Raw genomic sequence first — 20,555 nt, 5'->3', positions numbered from 1 at the left:
TACGAAGACACTCGTGCTCAAGGCAGCGGCAAGGCTATGCTCGCTCCTGCTGCAGAACATCTGAGCGGTTTCAACAGGCAGAGGAACATGAAGTCGATGTGGGCGCAACAAGCCCATGGCTGATGCTGTCGCAAACCAGTGGAAAAAAAAAAAAATAAAGCCATTGACGAACACCTTTAAAGTGTAGTGAGTCATGCTGTTACATGTAGTATGAGTCCTCCATTCAGCAGTGGCACTTCGGCACACCTGGCTTAGGAGCCAAGGGGACAGCCATGCTGTGGAATGAGTCACCCAGCCTGTTAATCCACTAAAGGTCATGTGACACACAAGAAAACAAAAGAAAAACAAATCTGAAGGAAGAAAGCCTCCTAAAGTGCAAAAAAAAAAGGGAAAGACAGAGGACCACAAGCAAATAAAACAACGTTTACAAGAGTTCGCGTGGCCTTTTGCTCAAAGTTTGTTGTCTCACTTCCTCTTGTGTTCTGACAAGGCCTTACTGTTTGTGTGTTTTAATTGGAATTTTTGTCTCTTTCCCACCTTCTCTGCTTTCTTTGTGTTTTCGCTCCTTGGCCATTAAAGTCCCATGTACAAACTACAACCAACACACCATGAAATTTAAAAAAAAAATAATAATAATAAAAAAAGTAACTCTTCCAGCATATATGTCACTGATTGGTTACATGGAGGGGGCGCGGTGGCGCAGTGGGTTGGGCTGCAGTCCTGCTCTCCGGTGGGTCTGGGGTTCGAGTCCCGCTTGGGGTGCCTTGCGATGGACTGGCGTCCCGTCCTGGGTGTGTCCCCTCCCCCTCCGGCCTTATGCCCTGAGTTGCCGGGTTAGACTCCGGTTCCCCGTGACCCCGTATGGGACAAGCGGTTCTGAAAATGTGTGTGTGGTTACATGGAATTTTCCACAATAATACCCGAATATTGAGAAAGGTACAATGCCGGTGTGTCATTTGAGGCCATCACATTTGTATTCAGATTTAAAAAAAAAAAAAAAAAAAAAAAAAATACATTCAAAAATGGAATGCGATTTGAAGATTCAAATTTGAACAGAAGAAACATGAATGAAATCTGCAGAAACACCTGCGACGTGTTTCTGAAATGCTACTTAAATTCTGCTACCTGGAGTGGCACATAGAGCTGCTTTGCTGGCCAAAGTATTTTACGACAAACTGCCTCTGTGGACAAATACATAATGGCATTCGTTGTTTTGCTCCTACAACTTTGAAATGTCGCACGACTTTTAAAAAAAAAAAAAAACTCAGATTGGACCAGAGTTTAAAATGAATGACGCAACCTAAATGAACTTAAGTTTACGAAGATAGGGAGCCACCTGTGTTTTATAATATTCAAATATACTTAAATACATACATATTTCTTCTTTGAAATACTCAAATCTATATGTTTGGATCAAATGACAGACCTACTCAGAGTGCATGTTAACCTTTGTATGTGACAGCACTTTTTTTTTTTTTTTTTTTTACGCCTGCTGAATGCCATACTTGCCCTCAATGGCCTCGGCACAACCCGCCAGTCCCATTTCCCTCAGCGTCTGCACCATCACCAGAAGGTGGGAGTAAGACAGGGCCCCAGGCTTGCCCCCGCTACCGCTCTCACTCCACATCCTCAGCATCTGATACTGGGCCTCCTTGACGGTGTGGTTGTCTCTCTCTGCCCTCTCGATGTCCCTGTCCGACACGCTGAGGCAGCGGACCAGCTCCTTGAAGCGATCCAAGGGGACGTGGTCCAGCAGGAAGTAGATGAACTGAGAAGCTGAGAAGAAGGAGGAGAGAACGCTGCAGTTCAGCAACAGTTCCGGTGCTCACGCTGTCGCGGCCGCCACGTGATGGACGCACTACATGTACACTCACTGTTGAATTCATGCGGGACGCAGTCAGGAAGTGCACCCTGCAGGGTGAAGACCTCATCTTTGCCAAAACTTGGGGAGCACTCTTGTCTGAAGCAGGATTTCAGATCTTGATGGTCAGAGCTCATTAAACTCTGTAGAGAAAGAATACAAGCGCACTTCGGAATCACGCAAACGGAGACGAGAGCATTCGACGTCAAATTCCCCACGAAAACGAGCAGCACGGCATTAAATAAGCATAATACGAGTACAGACTTTGCTCCTAAAGCACAGTTATGAAGGAATAATAGGATTAAGAGCGACAGCGCGGAAGAAGGCGGGTGCTGGCCGAAGGCGAATTCGAGATCGCTCGTTACCTCGGTCGTGCTTGAGCTCGGAGATTCTGGAATGCCAGAAGTCATCTTGCTTCTTGGATTTCTCTTGTACAAAATGTAAACCAAGGCAAATATTCCAGCGCCACATGCTGGAAAAATGACTGCGAGCACGATGAGGGGCATCTTGAAGTCTGGGAGGGGGAATGAGAAAAGGAGGTTATGCAGGGTGGATGGACAAACTGAGGAACGCAGGCCGAACGGCCTTGGCCATATTCGCCGAGCTCTGAGAAAGAGGAGGTGCTGCACCGGGCTGAAGGAAGGAGAGACACCGACCTCCCGGGTGGGGCTTCTGCGTCGGCATTTGAATCGTCCTGTTGCAGTGCTCTTTGCAGTTCTCTCCATCGCCACATCTGGGAGTGGGTTGAAGGACATGATTTAAGAAACCTTCTGTAGCTATGCTCGCAACGTCTTTTTATCGCATGAACTGTCTGTGCAAACAAAATTGTCAGCAAAAAAAAAAAAAAAAAAAAACTCACATTTTGCATGGCCTACAATCACCATTGTAATGTTGATAGTGGTCATCTTTACACTTGCACTCTGTGTCACTGTCCGGCATACCTGGGGGGGGGGACATAGGCACTTTTTTAACTGTCACTCTGGTATCGCTTTGGTACACACTAACTTCATGAAATTATTATGAACCCCCCACCCTGACGAAAGTCATGACCATACAAAAGTTGGAGGGGAAAAAAAAAAAAAAAAAAAAACACCATTTCACCAGGGAGTGAAAGAGATCGCAAGTAGGCTTGTAAAAGGAATTTTACGTTGTTCAGACACCCCTTAACTTACTTAAAAGTTTAAAACATTTTTTATTTTTGTTCTTTTAAAGCTAAACATTTACTCCAGATTCTTTGCTCATTTTTAACTGCACTTTCTTCACATTTGTATTTTGTAAAACGTTTCTGTTGGGAAGTGAAAGCGAGCCTAGTTTCTGTGCCATTAAATAACAGAAACCGTATTCAGAGGGGTGTGGGACCGCCTTCGCTCAACTCATGGCCAGTGTTTATAGCTTGTGTCTGGTGTAGCACGTTCAGTCAGCAGTTGGCACTGAATATGAGCTTGAGGAGACAAGGTCTTTTTTTTTTTTTTTTTTATTTTCCATCATTTTAAATTGTTTTTAATTAATCACCTAAGCTAATGTTAGAAATATGCAGGCGTACACAATTTAGACTTTTTCAGAACCCAACCATGAAATAAATCAAAGAACATCTGTATTATGAAAGTTTTATGTCGATTTAAAAAAAAAAAAAAAAAAACTGAAATTGGCTAGAATGTGAATTGTTAATTTCCAAAAATTTGAAAAAAAAAGAAAAGAAAATTGTAAGGCCGTGTGAAATTAATAAAGCAAGTCTTAAACAGCCGTTATGTATTTAGGGTATGAACAATCAAGGGATATCTGTATTAAGATTTTACTGCCTGACACAAACAAATCAAGTTACAAGTTGACTTCTTGCCCCAACTGTATATGTATGTTGAGGAACCAGTATATCCTTGCGGAGACTGTTCTCCTTCCCCATATCCCTCAAAGTTAGGAACACATGCACAAACACTCATGCCACACACAGCTGTAGAAAGGCAAAACCCACACACGGTATGGTACCACGGTGGAGGTCAGCCAGTGAAAAGCAGTGCATAACTCGTTCCCATCAAGACGTATTAAGATGGCTCACATTTTCTCAGCTCAACCATTCCATCTCCACAGATCCTGCACTTTATACACTGCGATGTTTCTATAGAGATCTTCCTCTTGAAGTAGCCATCAACACACCCACATTCACGGTTCTGTTTGGTTGTGCAGGGAAACAGCTCCTTTTCATAGTTTTCTGAAGAGGCAAAGACAATAAAACCAATATTTCCCATTCCAGCGGTAGTGTCCATTGCATTCAACAGATTAAGAAATTGTTCCAGTGAAGAAAGAGCAGACACCACTATTCAGCTCAGTACCCTGCTAAGGGCCACTAGAGAAAAAAAATCCTTTCCTGTCAACGGAAATGTTTGTTTCACAACGTCCTCAGCAAATGAAACAACGAAAATGAGGACTTCCCTTGAATCGCAAACAGAATTTACTCACCAGATTTACATATCTTGCACCGAAAGCATTTCTCAAACTTGTTGCTGTTCTCCATGAACTCATCTTTGGGGCATTCTTCACAGGTGCTCCTGTGGTCTTTGTGCTCACACTCCTTTACAAGCTTAAAACCTGGAGGGGGGGGGGGGTCACAGAGCACGTGCTGAAGGAACTAGAGAGAAACCCTCAAGACTAGAATGTACGTTACACAGGAACCCTTTTCACATATTACAGAATGAAAAGGGAAAACACAGAGCAGTTGACAGGTGTGCATGCCCCCACACACACACACACACACACACACACACACACAAAGACCGGCAGCACACCGAGGGCACATCATGGTTTGGTACAGACAGGCCATCGGGGGCCTCGTAGACAAACCTGGGAAACACTTGTTACAGCAGTGTCCTTTTCTACTCCTGTACTCATCCGTCCTGCAGGTCTCAGGTTGGTCAATGGTCCTGTTTGCATCAGCACGTTGTGGGGAGGCGTGTGTGTGAACACACAAGGCCTGCAAACACAGGGCTCAAAAATGAGCACAGCCACACTGGAGAGACCAAACCATTACCAGCGCCTTCTACGAACAAAAGGAATGCAGAAATATTCAATGTTACGGTAAGAGAGGGCACTGTCCGCAACACCTAAGTATGGAGGGAACACCACTGATTTGGTGTCGCAGGAATATAAAGGTGCAAAACCTTTCAAAGAGACCATGACCAAAAATTTGGCCAGAAAGACCAAACCAGCCCGCAATACCAAATACTGAGCTTCGCGTTCCAAGTCAACTTTGACCAACGATACAGAGAAATCCAAAATTTCAAATGCTTCGGTCAGCACGACATTTTTAGTAAAACGTTCACAATTTATTTTTCTAAGCATTTCTTTTTTGCACATTTCATATCAGAGCCACTAATGTAGAGAAATACATATAAAATTTAAGAGTACAGTACAGGGCTCTGTGTTCACTGGCACTCAGAGAGGCAAAAAGGATCATTTGGGACCCCAGCAGTGTGACTGACCACTATTACAGAGCTATGTGGGGCATGCAGAGCTCCACTGTACAGCACTTCTCAACATAGTTTATTATGGTGAGTTATAAGAAAGGCCTACAATTTAGTCATAAAGTCCAAGTGCACTTAAGCCCCTGAATACAACTCTTTAATAGAGGCCAAGAGCAACAGATTTTATCAGAGGGTCAATTCAAGGGCATCAAGCTCAACTGTTTCTTACACATTTCCACATTAAATGGTTCATTGTAGTGGAGAAAAAAGTAAAATTAACTATTTCTCACCCAAAATATCAAAAGAGAAAGGCCGACATTTATCCATGCTTTTCTTCTTCCTTCCCGATATCTATCCATTCTCTCTCATTTTCCAGTTTTCACCAAGTCCATCTGTCCGAAAATGCGTTCGGCGCAACGGAAATAGAAGAGAAAACACAAAACACACACAACGACGGGGTTAGGGCATCGCTACAAAAAATGTCATGAAAGAGTCTCAAGACTCAGACACACTAGTCTTAACACTGCGATCATAACCGCGCACCGTAGCGCTTTTCTTCCGTGTGTGACACCCCAAGGAAGTCAAATTCGGTGACTCTAGGATTCGATTTTACAGAACAAACTAAGTGATCTAATGTTTCCTACCATTTTCTTTCCAATACAAACCTCAAACCACGATCAAAGAAGCGCGAGATGAAGAGCAGCTTTGCTGTACTTTTTTTACTTTCGCTTTGCCGACGCCCACTGAGTCCGACGGCTCCCGCCTTCGCTCCGCTCCCTCCCGGCACCTGGCTGGAACACTTAGCCGTGAGCTGTACCGCACAGCTACTCGCTCTGCGTCTCTGGACACTCGCAAACTGGACACTGGGCCGCTATAAAGTCCAATAAAGATGTCCGAGAGCCTGGATCCGCGCGAGCCGAGCGCGTTTCCTCGTTCGTGCGGAGGGCGGATTTTAACGGGAAACGCGGCGCGTCAGCAGCTCCTCTGTGTATTGCGTGTGTGAGAGAGTGTGTGGGGGGGTGTGTGTGTGTGTGTGTGTGTGTGTGTGTGTGTCTCCGAGGAGGGCGTTGATACAGACAACACAGACAGACAGATTTGCTTTTCCGTAACTGAAAACAAAATAAATATTGTAAATACCGCAGCTGTAATAGCCGTTTTTTTTAGGAGTCAGTGAATGAAAAGATGTGATTTATCCAAGTGTGTACCTATCAGCTCATACTTAATCCGTTGCTTGTATTTTAAGTACACGTTTCCTGGAAATTCAGATTGTACTGTTCAGAGTGCTTTTGGCATCCGCACTTTCACTTAAATACAACTGTAAAAAAGAAAAGCTGTTTTTACTCTCTTACATTTCTGTCACCATATTTCTCAGCACTTTTTTTACAGGTATAACCACCCAGTTTCAATAACCGTTTGTCCCGAGTAGGGAGCGGCGATCGGCAACTTGACACGGAAGCATCGGGACAATATCGGGGGGGTGGGACACCCTGGGCGGGACACCCGTCCATCGCAGGATCGTTTTGCACGCACCTACACCATCACTTTTTCACCCGAACTCCATGTCTTTGGACTGTGGGAGGAAATCGACAATCACGCAGACCCACACACACACTGAGAGGGGGTCAAATCCCGCCACCCCGCTCACTCGAACCACCCGGGCGCTGTGTGGCGCAAGAGCTCCTCGCCGCGCCTCCGTGCCGCCGCACACGTAATAGTTAAAAAGCGATCAAGTCAGTACTGGTGTGACCCATGAGGTCTTCATTTCATTGGCTATTGTGAGCTGTCAATCATTTGGAGGTTAATGTGTCCGCGTATGAATGTATGTAAACGTGTGTGTCGTTCACGTTGCGGTGATTGGGGGCAAAGGGGCAGAAAAAGGGAAGGAGCATCTAGGGGTCCGTGTGACACGGAGAAAAAGAGAGAGAGAGAGAGAGAGAGAGTACATTCATCTCATATGACTGAACAGGACTGGTCTCTGCAACAATAGCACCAAAAATGTTTTCATCTTTTTTTGGACTGACTGGGGACACAGCTGCCCTGCGTGCTTGGTACCTTACACAGGGACATGTGTCATTATTTTACATTAATTTGCACCTGACCATTTATCTGACGCTTTTCTACAAAACAGCTTACAATGTAGGTTATAATTATTTACCCATTTATACAGCTGGGTATTTTGGAGCAATTCAGGGTAGGTACCTCACTCAAGGGTACTGCAGCCAGAGGTGGGGATCAAGCCTGCAACCTTTGGGTCCAAAGGCAGTAGCTCTAACTACCACGCTACCAGCTGCCCCCCTTATATACATATACAAATACTGTATATATACACAGAGCTGCTCTTACATCAGCAGGGGCTGTCAAATGAGACAGCGGTAAAGAGCTGATGAAGTTATATGGCTCTCACTTAAGATTTTGACTGCCCTCACCCAACTGTGCAATTACTGTAATGAGAAAAATGAAAAGTTACCATAGGAAACATTTCAGCTGTAACAATCAGTGTTATAGGTGACACATTATTAATATAAAAGCTCTCAGTTTCATCTCCATTGAATGTGATACGGCATTGTACTGTCAAAAACTATATTTTATTTGCCTTTCAGTTATCTTTGACTTTTACACTGCAAGGCACTACAGATTAAGCAAACAATACATGTATTTTATAGTTTGTTTCTAACAAGATTTTTGCAGGTAGTATTCACTCTGACCGACTGAATAGGAGTTCCTCAATATTTAGTTGTTTTCCAACTGATGGAGTATATTCCCTCTTTATTGCTTTACTTTTTTATGACTGTCATTTACTCTTTTTTATTTACATTGCCCTAATACATATTATTCATGGCATCCCTTATTGAATTACACCATTATAGCACTTGCATTCTTTTAGTTTTGCTTGTTGCACGTATTCCTGTGACACTGCACATTGTAGAAAGTTCTGCAACGACAACATCTGCAACTGGTAAAATTCCACAAACGGGTACTGGGATTAAGAAACCTTGGATGGCCTTTGATTTCCGTACAATTTATAAAGAATGTCTCAGGGTGATTAAAAGGCAAGCAGAGATGTGCAGGCACATAGGTCCACTGCAAGTGTTTTTGCATGTCTGCAATGGATAACGCCCAATGAAATCCAATTCACAGAGATAAAACATTTTTGAGCTCTATTGTGCCTCATCACTGAATCTCCAAAGAACCAAGAGCAGTCTGGAAAAGACGCACAAAGAACTTGCAATTAACTTCATTGTTTGTGTGAGCTTATAAGATAAATTCAACCAGTTTTGGTCTTTTTTCTGCTGTACTGAATTTCTTATACTCACCCTGACCATATATAGTATAATGTAAAAAAAACCCATGAATGTTTTCAAATAGTTTTCATATAACATAATTTAACAACATACAGGTACACATCAAGATGAAATCAAATTAATTTGCATGTTGTTCCTAGGTTGTTTAGTAAAATTTCTATGGCCATGGCATTCAATGATTTTCAGCAGCTGAAAGAGTTTATAAATCATTGTTTATGATGCCAGGATGTGGGTTTTTATTCAGGAAACACTTGGTAACACATGGCTGATACTGTAGTTTTTAGAGCTTGATTGCACTTCATTGATTTTTTTTTTTTTTTTACCACAGAAATGACAAGAGTTTACGGCTTAATATTGCACTCCTGAAACAGATTTTGCACTTCCCCTTGGGGATTCATGCTAGCAACATTCTTGATGTTTATCCTTTCCTTTCCTCTGCACAGGTTATTGTTAGCGAATCAGACACCTTCTCCTGACTGAATGTCACCTTCACTCCCACCTTTATACCTCTAACTTTTTATCACCTACAAATTCTCTCTCTCTCTCTCACACACACACACACACACACACACACACACACACACACACACACACACACTACAGTGACAGCGGGGGGCGGGGTTTCATGCGATTGACAGGTTCACACTGCCCTCCCCTGTCATGCCAGCCGAAAAATGAACGCTCACTCGTTGCCAGTTGAGGACCAATCAACGTGGGCGTGTGAACAGTTGGACACGCCCACTGTCCAACGCGTGCGCAAAATTTCCGGTACTGATTCAATGTTTTCATTCTGCCTGCAGTTTTAAAGGGCCCGTGTCTCCATTATTTTCTCAATGAAACACGTCTGATTCAGGAAAATTTGCTGTCCTCTGTGCCACTCAGCAGTACAAAATAAGGTCCCTCCACAATTATAAAAGCGGTAATTAGCTATACATTGATGTTTAATGTAAGATGTGTGTCAGAATAGAGGGGCCCGAGAGATGAAGAGCTGCTCTGCTGTACTTTTTTACTTTCGCTTTGCCGACGCCCACTGAGTCCGACGGCTCCTGCCTCCGCTCCGCTCCGCTCCCTCCAGGCACCTGGCTGGAACACTTAGCCGTGAGCTGTACCGCACAGCTACTCGCTCTGCGTCTCTGGACACTCGCAAACTGGACACTGGGCCGCTATAAAGTCCAATAAAGATGTCCGAGAGCCTGGATCCGCGCGAGCCGAGCGCGTTTCCTCGTTCGTGCGGAGGGCGGATTTTAACGGGAAACGCGGCGCGTCAGCAGCTCGGAGCTCCTTGTGTATGTGTGTGTAAGAGACAGCGAGAGAGAGAGAGTGTGTGATAAGCAACGAGGTGTAAGTTGTAATGTATTAGCTGAGTGTGTTGATCACTAGGGCAGTGAACACTGCTGCCTCCTTCGGAGAGTGAGGCACGAACTCTAACCACTACGCCACCTATTGGCCCTTTAGCTCAGACTCTCAGATTAGGCAGAATACAGTGCATTATTTTATGTAATATGGTTATAATAGGGGGGGTGCGGTGGCGCAGTGGGTTGGACCATGGTCCTGCTGTCCGGTGGGTCTGGGGTTCGAGTCCCGCTTGGGGTGCCTTGCGACGGACTGGCGTCCCGTCCTGGGTGTGTCTCCTCCCCCTCCGGCCTTACGCCCTGTGTTACCGGGTAGGCTCCGGTTCCCCCGTGACCCCGTATGGGACAAGCGGTTCTGAAAATGTGTGTGTGGTTATAATAGACAGGGCTCACATTATAGTCTATCCCCCCTCTCCAAGAACTGCACTCGTCCAGAGTCAGTAAAAGATCTAGCAAAATCGTTCTAGACCCCTCACATCCAGGCCACTTCCTCTTCGAACCTTTGCCATCTGGCTGGCGCTACAGAGCACCGAGCACCAGGACAGCCAGGCACAAGAAAGGTTTCTTTCCTCAGGCCATCTACCTTATGAACAGCTAAATCCCCCCCCTAGAGAGTAAACCAGTGCAATACATAATGCTATTTATATTTATATTTAGAACTTTTTATCACATCATATCTCTTATTCACACTCCCTTGCATTTGTAACTAGTGACTATTTTTGTATATAATATTGGGTACTGTATATTTTTATATATTTTTCATCCCTTATTCACATACTCTTATCTTCTCATCTATCTTTCCACTGTCATTCTGTCTGCGCTGTGGAAGTTTCTGTCACCAAGACAAATTCCTTGTATGTGTGAACATACTTGTCAATAAAGCTCGTTCTGATTCTGATTAATGAGGGTGTCTTTGGATGTGCTCAGGTTAATTACTTCTGTGCAACATCCTCTTTACATGTCCTTTGAATATTTATGCTTTTGCTTTATGGGCTGCTTTTGAGACAGTTTAAGGTTGGTCTGCAGTTGAAGTCCTCTGTCAAGATAGGTTCTGAGTTGAAAAATTCTTCATGGTCCTGGATGAGGTGTTGTTTATGCTTGCAGAAGCAGCTTGGTGATATTAACATGTATAACTATTACAGGTGATGGAAAGTTTCAAGAAAGTAATTTGGCTGTCAGTGGTTAATCCCAATTAGACACTTAAAATCAACACACTGGCCAAGACAGATATTTAGAAATAGAAGAAATGTAATGCACATACTCTTGTTTTCTGTATGAGAGCTTGTGGGTGACAAAGTTTGATTTTTGTATGTGGGAGTGGATGTGACACTCAGGAGAAGGTGTCTGATCCACTAACAACAACTGTAAGGTGCAGAGGAAAGAAACAAAGACATCAGGACTGCTGCTGGCAAGACTCCCCAAGTGGAAGTGCAAAGACTGTGAATGGAGTGCAACATCATGAGTAAATTTAATGTAATGTCATGTAATCCATGAATTCTATGTTGTCCCTGTCTTCAAAATTCAATGAAGTGCAATCAAGCTGGAAAAAAAAATACAGACTCAGTCATGTGTTACTAAGTATTTCCTGTGTTGAAAATCCTTTAACACCATGACCACAGAATTTTGCCTGCACTTTTATTCATGAACTTACAAGGTAGTGGAAATAGTGTTCACAAGATGATGGTTTAGAATACCAGATAAGGTCTTCCACATGCTCAGATACATCATTTTGGAAATTAAAACTATACTCGAACATGTCTTTTTCCACTATTTATTGTCAGGGTGGCTGTAAAAAATTGTCAGTACAGCCTATGATCAACAAAGACTGAAACTGTTACAAGCACTGAATTTTATTGCACTTTCTTTGGAAATCCAATTTAAAAAACTGAGCAATGAGCAATTCCCGTTCTAAATTAATCATCATTTCTATTTCAAGTAAGGTCATAAGCAGTAATATTTTCGAATTAAGGTTATTCATAAGCAGGGAATGTAGAAGTTAGGGTTGCAGTTTAACCTTGCAATTCAAAAGGCTCTGGTTGGGATCCCCACTCCTGTAGTAGCCATGATCAAAGTATTTAAAATAAGAAAAATACTTTATTGATCCCTGGGGGAAATTCAGTTAAAGTCAACCAATTTACAATGAACTTCTGCTGTGAAAGAACCAATTTCTCTTGAACTTCCTTTGTAAAAATATACTGCTAACTTTGTAAGTCACCTTGTAAACAGGTGTCAGCTCACCCAAAGATTATTATCATTATAGGGTGTACCCCCTCACCGCTGCAACCCTGATCAGCACAAGTAGTTATTGAAAATGGATGGATGATGTGTCCAGTGTTTCTGTTGTGAACTGGTGAATAATACTGTCTTGACAGTAGCACGGCTGAAATGATAGGATCCCCCACACTGCCTGCCCCTGCCATGCCTCAAAGGCTTAAAGAAGACCAGCTGCTACCAGTTCAGAGGTAATCAGCATGGTCTTTAAAGGTAGCTGGTCTGAGGTCTTGGAGAGGATATATGGAGAGAATAATGTGTGTTGTTTGAAGGGGTTTTTGTGTGGTTACCATGTGGTTTAGTTGCAAACGGTTCAGTATCGTATGAGGTACTGTCTTCAGCTTGAGTTTTTTGTGATAGTTTTATTATACACTTGTTTTTTTTTGTGGAAAAACCTGTTATCTGTGTGTAAGTTCATAAAAGCTGAAAAGCGATTAAATGATGTTGAAGGTGAAACCTTTTTCGTCACCATGCAGTCAGTGTTGATTGAATTATGAGCTTTTGCATTAAGCTTGCGCAGTCTAGAGTACAGTCACAGTAAAGATCACTATCAGGTTGAGTTTATGACTTTAGTTAGTCACTTCTTACAGTAATTAAAGTAGAGGGGGGTTGGTTAAGGCCTCTACTCAGTAGCTACTGAGTCAGCACGAGTTTTTGTGTTTTCACAGGTTTGGAACATGTCATCTGTCACCCGTAGTGAGAGCGTTTACTACTAGCTGATGAGAAACGCATCGAAGTCTGCAAGCGTCGAGATCCGTTTCTCCCTCTGGGAAGAGTATTGCAGCTTGATGTGGCACTGGTGTCACTCAATATTTCTGCACAGTTCACTTCACCATGAGCTTTTAATCATTCATAGCTTCCACCACAACCGGTGGTCATATCAGTTGTTTTAAACCCTTGTTTATATCTGGTCTTATGTCATATTCACCTCCTGTTATGACCCCAAGACTAAGGATCTGAAGTTTTTTTTTTTTCTACATTTACAAGATTTTAGAAGTAAAATATTTGTCATGTTGTGCCAGCAACCTTCTAATTGAAAAATGAAGCGCAGATGTCGTTGTGAAGAAGTGGAGTCAAAGATAGACTGGAAAAGATTACTCCTGCACGAGCCCAAAGGTACAAGGTGGTTGTTCGCACAATCAGAAGCAATGTACAAAATGTTACGCTCAGGAAAAATTGACAAGCGGCACGTTGGAATTTGAGTTCTCATTTATTTAGAATGTGAGAGATAAGCATAAAATCTAAATGTTTCCAGCAGATTTTTTTTTTAACTTCAGTTTTTGGTCAATATTTACAACAGATAGTTTTATGAACTTTTGGTGAAATTCACGTGCTTTGGCTCCAAGACACATTAGACATCCAAACCTAGCCCAGACACATTTAACGATGGGATGTGTTACTGGGTGTAGTGATAGAAATGGGTAGATCTTCAAGTATATTGAATTGTTGGTTCTTACAAAACACGGGTTATACAAAAATGAGTGTAGCTGCCAATCAAAATATCGCCACATTTGAATGAGCTTCAAAGATCTGCCATTCAGACATCAGTCTGTTGTTATCTTCGCTGGGAGCTCATACATATTTGTTATTGATAAGACTTTGTCCCCATGTACACTTTGCTTGAGCTGAAGACGTATGCAAATCAGAGATTCGGTCACATACTACTTAGAGATCATAGAGCGCCAAATAAAATCGCATTTTCAATACGGAAAATAAAGGCTTTAATTTGGAAAAAATCGGCATAAAATTTGGTCATGAGGTATGCAGTTGAGATGTGCTGAATTGAAAAATATTTTTTAAACAAATGGTGGGGTTTAACGCCAAGCTGTGTATGCATGACAGAGGAACAGTGGAAAAAAAGAGAGGGGGAGGAACGAACCGTTTAAGAGATTAAGCGATAGAAAGAGATCTTTGGGGGTCGTCAGAAAGGTGAGTAAAATGATGGTTTATAAATGAGTCATCTTTTGACATTTCTTATAAGCAAGCTGACATCTCATTCTCTCTTTAGTCAGAACCATATAGGTCTCAGTCCATCAAGTCTCTCAATCTGTCATTTGATGGTCTCATTTGACGGTAAGAGCAGCTCTTATGCGTATGAGTATGTATGTATGTATGTATGCCTGTTTAGTCCGGTACAGAAGTATATCCAATGGGCCTCCTGTGGGACTCTCTTATGGTGCCAACCATGGAGAATATTCCTTTCTGGTCTAGTTAGAAAAGTTATCAGTGCGTTCAAAAATTCAGTTTTTAGAGGCAACGCACAGAATGATCATCACGTTCGGTTAGCATGTAGGGTTTCTGTGTCGGGTTAATTTCCTTGCGGTTGAACCATTCTGCTCTGATGTTCTCTTCCTCTTTTTTTTCAGCACTTTCTCACGCTCTCACTGTGTCCTTCTCTCTGTCAGATATACATCCAGATGAAGTTCCCGTGGAGAGTTCCACTTCTCTCCCTTTCCCTTTTTTCTCTATTCTCCTTCGGCCGTGCGCTGAAGTGCGACGCAGAAACGCAGTATGCGTGGCCGAACAACGCACCTTCGCTATGCTGCAAAAAGTGTGAACCAGGTAACGGTGGTGTCATCGTGGATACGTTTGCCTTCATTCGCTTAGCGGACGCCTTTTTCCGAAGAAACGCCCGACGATTATCGTGGAATATATTTCTTCTTTGTTCAAGGCGACTTACAACGCTAGACACACCGTATTAATCTTAGTAAAAACGATTTTGTATTTAAACATTTTTTTCAGCTTCCCCGATACGTTACAATCATCTCTGTCCAGTGCGACAGTATGATTTCCAAGCAGTGTGATTAATTCCTTCTTGAAGAGCAGTTTTGTCCGTGATGTCAGTCTGAACCCTTGCTTTACTCCGACATCTGCGCCACTTCATTGTCGCTGCCTGTACATTTACATTTATTCATTGAGCTGATGCTTTTCTCCAAAGTGACTTACAATGTTAAGGTTACAATTATTTACCCATTTATACAGTTGGGTCATTTTTTTACTACATTTTTTTTTTACAAGTACCTTGCTCAAGGGTACTACAGCCAGGGGTGGGGACAGGATCCAAAGGCGGCGGATCCAAGCGCTATGCTACCAGATGTTCACCGAGAGCGTGTAAAGAGCCCAGCTTTGATTTGGGACGGGATTCTCAAACAGGACTTGCATGTTAACGATACCGATGTTCCTTATTTCCAGGGGAGCGGATGGAAAAGCGCTGCACGTCCCCGTCCGCCGAAACGCGGTGCAAGAAATGCGGGCAGGGGTATTACTCGGACAGCGCCAACACAGACCAGGGCTGCAAACAGTGCTATGACTGCAGCATGAAGTGTAAGTGCACACGCATCTTCGGAGCGTTCCCGTCAGCCGACCCCAGTCATCAGTCTCCATCTTTCTCACTTGCGGCCTAAACTGAATCATCCGGTCTCGCTCGCTTGAGAAAGAAACTTGAGGTTTAACGCAACCCGAGCGCATCGTAAAAGTGTTTGGATTAGAAGAGAAGAGAGAAAAAAAAAAAAAAAAAATTTATGCACATGAGGCAGTTAAAGAGGGGGGCTTCCCCTCGGCGGAGCCAGGGTGGGCTCCAGTCAATTAGAGAGAGGCCAGCTGGGAGGGGACTCGGATGCCCTCTCTGATTCAGTCATCAGCCGATACCGAGCGCAGTCATGAGGAAGGTGGGACTCTCGCCGAGACGCGCCCCGGAGAGAAGGGACGCGCAAGTGCGCCAAAATCACCTTTTCGCATCGACCTGCTCCGTTACGCTCGGCGGCGAGACTCGGAAACGGCGACGACTCCCCGAGTAGTGCAAGTCAAGCAGTTTATTACGAAAGTCAGATGTTAATATTGCCGCCCGAGCCTTTAAGATGGTGGTTCGAAAATGAGTCACGCAGTACAGAGCTGATGTAACATTTCCGCCCTTTCAGCATTTTCTGAAGCCGCTCTCCCGCGTTCGCGTCTTCGAGCTCGACGCTCCTTTACAGTACGTTCGCGCTGTTTTGCGCATAAACACAGAAAGGGTCCTCGGGGCCGCGGCTCTTCGGCCGTTCCCGCCCCGCGCGCTCTCTGACGGCGCGGCATCCTGTTTGCTTTTTCTCGTTGCAGATATGGCGTACGTTAAAAACTGCACGGCCACCAGCAACTCCGTGTGCGGGTGTCAACAGGGCTACCGCTGCCACAGCATGCCGTGCGTGAATTGTGTGCCGGAACACGCAGCAACAGGTAACGCGGCGGCTCAGGTGGCTGTGGTCTGATGCACGGTCGACCGTGTCAACAGGGGGCGCAGCGGCTAAGGAGCCAGACCTGCACCAGTGAACGCTTATCTGTAGGGTACCAGCTCGGATCCCTTCTGGACAGGCTCACGAAGACGAGGAAATGTGGAGGTTTTGGAGGTTGGAGGTGTGGAAGTGCCTCTCTCCCCACCCCCACCACAACTTTATTTTGTTGCCCCCTTTTGTTGGTTTCCAAAAGTGTGCGATAATTTAGCTCTCTGCTTCGTCCCCCTCACCTGCTACAGGTCCGTAAGCAGTGGACGCATCTCAAAATCGCGTTACGCTCGACACGCATTTTTCACACCGACTATCGCGATTACAACTAAGCGCCACCGGAAGAGTAACGCAGCCCCTATGTTCGGAGGAGGGTTCGAGTCACAGCTTTCAGCTTGCCGAGTCCTTCCTTTACGTGCTGTTGTTGAACCTGCTATCTTGTCTTCTATTTTATACCGTGTAGGTCATAAATTTATACTATATTCACCACTGCCCCACTTGGTCATCTCAGTACCGTATCTCCGATGAAATGATACCGCTGCCTTGCAACGAAATAAGATGTTAGTGACACGTGCCTTTTGGCAGCGCATCTAGCTTTTAAATGGTGAACCACTTCAATATATACAAATTCTGCTTGCTATAAATGGCATTTTAAAATGGTACTTTAATATTTTTAAACTTAACATTACAATTTCTGCTGTATGACACCAGCATTTTCTTTCCCCATAAACTTCAAATTGATAACACATTTTATTAACTTTATTAGGAAATTAATAACATGTTGAGAAACACTACCGACATTAAAAAAAAAAAGCTTAGTATCAAGGGTACAAACTGTGTATACAATACTTGATTCTTTTGAGTGCCTTAAGCCACTAAGATACTCAAGTTAAGTGGAGCAGTGCCACTCGAATGGCTAGAGGGTTAGGTATGTGTCTGCTGAAGGAGTCTGCAGGGTCTTAGACGCTGTACAAGGCCTACAGTGTGTTGGGTATCACAGACAAAGTGGGAACACCATGAAATAGAGGCAGTGGAGAGGGCATCTAAGCAGATGTGGATCAGGAGGGGGTGGGCTTAAGGTAGTGCTACCTGGACATATGTTGGGATCTGATCAACCCTCTGAGGGTATCCTGGGCGAGGGCATCTGACCTTGAAATACCCAAAACACATGGCGACTCCTACACAGGTGACGTTTCGTGGTGCATCGTAAAATCTACGACATAAAAGCCGTTGAGTTTTTCTTTCAAAATATTTCTTTATGCGCAACACATATCTACGGAAGGTGCTGATATTAAGACCATAATTTGCGACGATGAATTAGAACTTGGTATTCAACTGGATGTCCAACTAAACAAACCTAATATTGAGCTTAGATGCTTTCTTACCAAAGAGCAGTTCGCAGAAACTGACCTATGAGAACAATTCCTGAATTAACAAAAAAACATCAACTATTGAGTAAAAGATGTAGCCAGCTTATTATGATGGAAACACATCCAGTACGTGAGACCTGCTGTAGGCCAGACTAATATTTCAAGTTACTTCTGAAAACTTTCCAACACGGTCATTACGGTGTACCGTCAAGATATTTCTTAGTTCTTAAAGACTGATGATCTAACATTTTCAGCTGATTCACTGACCAGTCACGTAAAACCGATTAAACTTGTTACATGAGGTGGTGTAGCTGAGCATCCCTCCCAGATGAGTAACACACTTTACATTTATTCATTTAGCTACACTTTTCTCCAAAGCAGCTTGCGGTGTTAAGCTACTCATGATTATTTTGTCATTCATACAGCTGGGTCATTTTTTTTTTACTCGACCAACTTTGGGTAAATTCCTCGCTCAAGAGTATTACAGCTGGCGACGAGATTTGAACTTGTGACTTTATGGTTCAAAGGCAGTGACTCTAAACCCTACCAGCCACCCCTACTTCACGCATATCTCCACTGATGCAGATATTTCAGGGCTGAACTATTCTACAACGTGGTGCAGTAGCTAGTGCTGCTGCCCTACGGTGCCTCGGCTCTTCTGGCACAGGTTCTAATCCACTTTAGTCAGTGTGGGGTTTGCACATCCTCCCCATTCCAACATGGGTTTTTTCCCTAAAGATCTACGTTTCAAGTTAACTGGTGAGTATAAATCGCTTGTGAGCGAATATGTCTGGCTACTCCGCAATGGTCTGGTGTCCCATCCATGGTGTGCCCGCCCACCCTTCCCCAGCCTGGCATCCAGTAATTCTGGGCCATGGACCTGATGAGGACAAGCAGTTCATGAAAGCGAGTGAGAATTAGTAAATTTTTAGTGGTTCACCAATACTCTTTCTAAAGGTTGACCGAATGAATCGTTCAATGTTTCCACTATTTCAGAAGCAACAGAAAGAAGTTACCTGCCACCATCTCAGAATGAATCAAATAATGAAGGTATGGCATCTTTAATAATAATAAAAAAAAAAAGCTGTCACTCATTTCAGGCAATGTTCCCGAATGGCACCAGCGTAGTCTTATTTGGAGGAGGATACATTTAAATGATTAAGTTGTAGTTGCAAAACTATCAAATTGTACTGCTTTATCATCTTTTCTGGAGAATTTACTGCTTTCACCAATTAAGGCTTCTAATGTTCAACTGACTGATTAACCCTTTCACCCCCACCATCCATCCTCTCTCTCTCTCACTGATGCAGTGAAGGTTTTACTGACTCTGTGCGTGGTGTGTGTGTGCACATCTGTGCTGCTCATCTGCATCACTTTTGCCTCCCGGCGGCACTTGGCCAAGTGGAAAACCAAAGGTCAGTGAGAATTTGCTTAGCTGATTAACATACGTATAATCAACATGTGTTTTTACTATTATACTTTTGTCCAGCACACAACTCCAGTGCCTGGAGAGATTTTTTTATCAGTTACAGGAATATATTCTGAGCTCTATCGTGATCAATTTAATCATCTTTTTGAGGACTTGCAGGTATAGAGGGGGTGGAAACGGAGCAGGACTCATAACTGATTATCAGTGCTGTAGTATATTGTTGGACGATGAGTTTCCCCAAGCCTACTTCAAAAACAAAATCATAAAACATCCATATGAACATCATAATCATGCATGTGACAGAAGGCTTGATTGCAAGAGACGGAGAAAAAAAAATGTATTGCAATAATAGTTTGCTTCATGCCTTTGTCTCCTAGGTCTGACAGTATTCTGGTTCTCCAAGGACACGACGGAAGAGGACGCCCAGACCCCGATCCAGGAGGAGTGCGGAGAGTCTGAAAAGTGTGACCCTTCAGACTGCTAGTGGAAAGTAACGGGGGCTCAGTGGAAGGTGGCAGGAGCAGACGGATGAGAAACAGGAAGGGTGTGTCACGGCACTGAAGGGCGAAGAAGGGCGAAAAAGAGCTCCATCGACACTCGAAGGGTAAAGGAAGGAAATGCTCTTGTGCAGGGGTGTATTTATGGAAGCGTGCACACACTACACAAGGAGGCCACACACACACACACACACACACACACTAAGGCATGACACACAACTATGCAAATGCTTACTCTGAGAGCACACTTCTATGTTGTAGTGACAGCTAACATTTACGTAGTGACATTTATCGTGTAGATTACAGGTTAGATATATCTGCGATATGTGATTACTACAACATATTGTGGAATTATTATATAATTAAAACAGTAATCAGAATGCAGTTATCCAGTCCTTTACACAAACTACTGATTTTGAACAGTCTTGTCGAACCAGAGCCGCTTTCCACAAGCCCGAGGTGCAAGGTAGGATTCACACTGGACAGGACACCAGCCTCTCACTCTCTCTCTCACACACACCAAGCGATGATCTACAGCCATCATTCGATCTTAAAGCTCCAGCTCCGCACAGAGCGAAACGCAGCTGCGTTTCGACGCCCAGCCCGGGAGCCGTGCGGTCGGTGGCAACGTTAATTGCTTCTCCACCAAGTCGCCCAAGAGACTTATTAATTACGAAAAAACAGCATTGCTTTTGCTTCTGAAGAAACCAGAGAAACCTCTTAAGATATGCATGATGCAAGGAATCTGAAGAACGAAACGTT

At 43.7% G+C, this 20,555-nt stretch overlaps 2 protein-coding genes across 2 annotated transcripts; one reads left to right on the top strand and one right to left on the bottom strand.

Annotated features, from left to right (window-relative positions):
- Window positions 1–1,157: 1,157 nt before the first annotated feature.
- On the bottom strand, window positions 1,158–6,310 carry tnfrsf1a (tumor necrosis factor receptor superfamily, member 1a). The gene is made up of 10 exons (XM_018737809.2): window positions 5,982–6,310; window positions 5,607–5,708; window positions 4,697–4,826; window positions 4,316–4,444; window positions 3,915–4,067; window positions 2,721–2,802; window positions 2,518–2,594; window positions 2,227–2,375; window positions 1,875–2,004; window positions 1,158–1,776 (listed from the first exon to the last, which is right to left on the bottom strand). Exons 2-10 carry the CDS (start codon window positions 5,673–5,675, stop codon window positions 1,484–1,486), a joined length of 1,212 nt encoding a protein of 403 aa, XP_018593325.1. The 5' UTR covers window positions 5,676–5,708; window positions 5,982–6,310; the 3' UTR covers window positions 1,158–1,483.
- A 7,357-nt stretch (window positions 6,311–13,667) lies between these two features.
- Window positions 13,668–20,507, top strand: LOC108925705 (tumor necrosis factor receptor superfamily member 23). Its single transcript, XM_018737870.2, has 7 exons — window positions 13,668–14,314; window positions 14,647–14,803; window positions 15,434–15,565; window positions 16,337–16,453; window positions 18,864–18,917; window positions 19,178–19,282; window positions 19,674–20,507. The coding sequence occupies exons 2-7, from the start codon at window positions 14,659–14,661 to the stop codon at window positions 19,778–19,780; spliced, it is 660 nt and encodes a 219-aa protein (XP_018593386.1). The 5' UTR covers window positions 13,668–14,314; window positions 14,647–14,658; the 3' UTR covers window positions 19,781–20,507.
- The last annotated feature ends 48 nt before the right edge of the window (window positions 20,508–20,555 follow it).

The sequence above is a fragment of the Scleropages formosus genome, chromosome 18, assembly GCF_900964775.1.
Source record: "Scleropages formosus chromosome 18, fSclFor1.1, whole genome shotgun sequence".
In the NCBI taxonomy this organism is placed as follows: domain Eukaryota; kingdom Metazoa; phylum Chordata; class Actinopteri; order Osteoglossiformes; family Osteoglossidae; genus Scleropages; species Scleropages formosus.
Note: the sequence above shows the minus strand (reverse complement) of the source record. Positions and strands in the feature narration are given on the sequence as shown.

Excerpts from the sequence above, each read along its gene's own strand:
- tnfrsf1a (XM_018737809.2), bottom strand. The coding sequence starts at position 5,675 with ATGGATAGATATCGGGAAGGAAGAAGAAAAGCATGGATAAATGTCGGC. Across the intron at positions 4,827-5,606 it reads TTTCTCTTTTGATATTTTGG|GCCTTGTGTGTTCACACACA; the intron begins GTGAGAAATAGT and ends CTGTGTTTGCAG. Across the intron at positions 4,068-4,315 it reads GTGCAAGATATGTAAATCTG|AAAACTATGAAAAGGAGCTG; the intron begins GTGAGTAAATTC and ends TTGCCTCTTCAG.
- LOC108925705 (XM_018737870.2), top strand. The coding sequence starts at position 14,659 with ATGAAGTTCCCGTGGAGAGTTCCACTTCTCTCCCTTTCCCTTTTTTCT. Across the intron at positions 15,566-16,336 it reads CTATGACTGCAGCATGAAGT|ATATGGCGTACGTTAAAAAC; the intron begins GTAAGTGCACAC and ends TTCTCGTTGCAG. Across the intron at positions 18,918-19,177 it reads GAATGAATCAAATAATGAAG|TGAAGGTTTTACTGACTCTG; the intron begins GTATGGCATCTT and ends TCACTGATGCAG.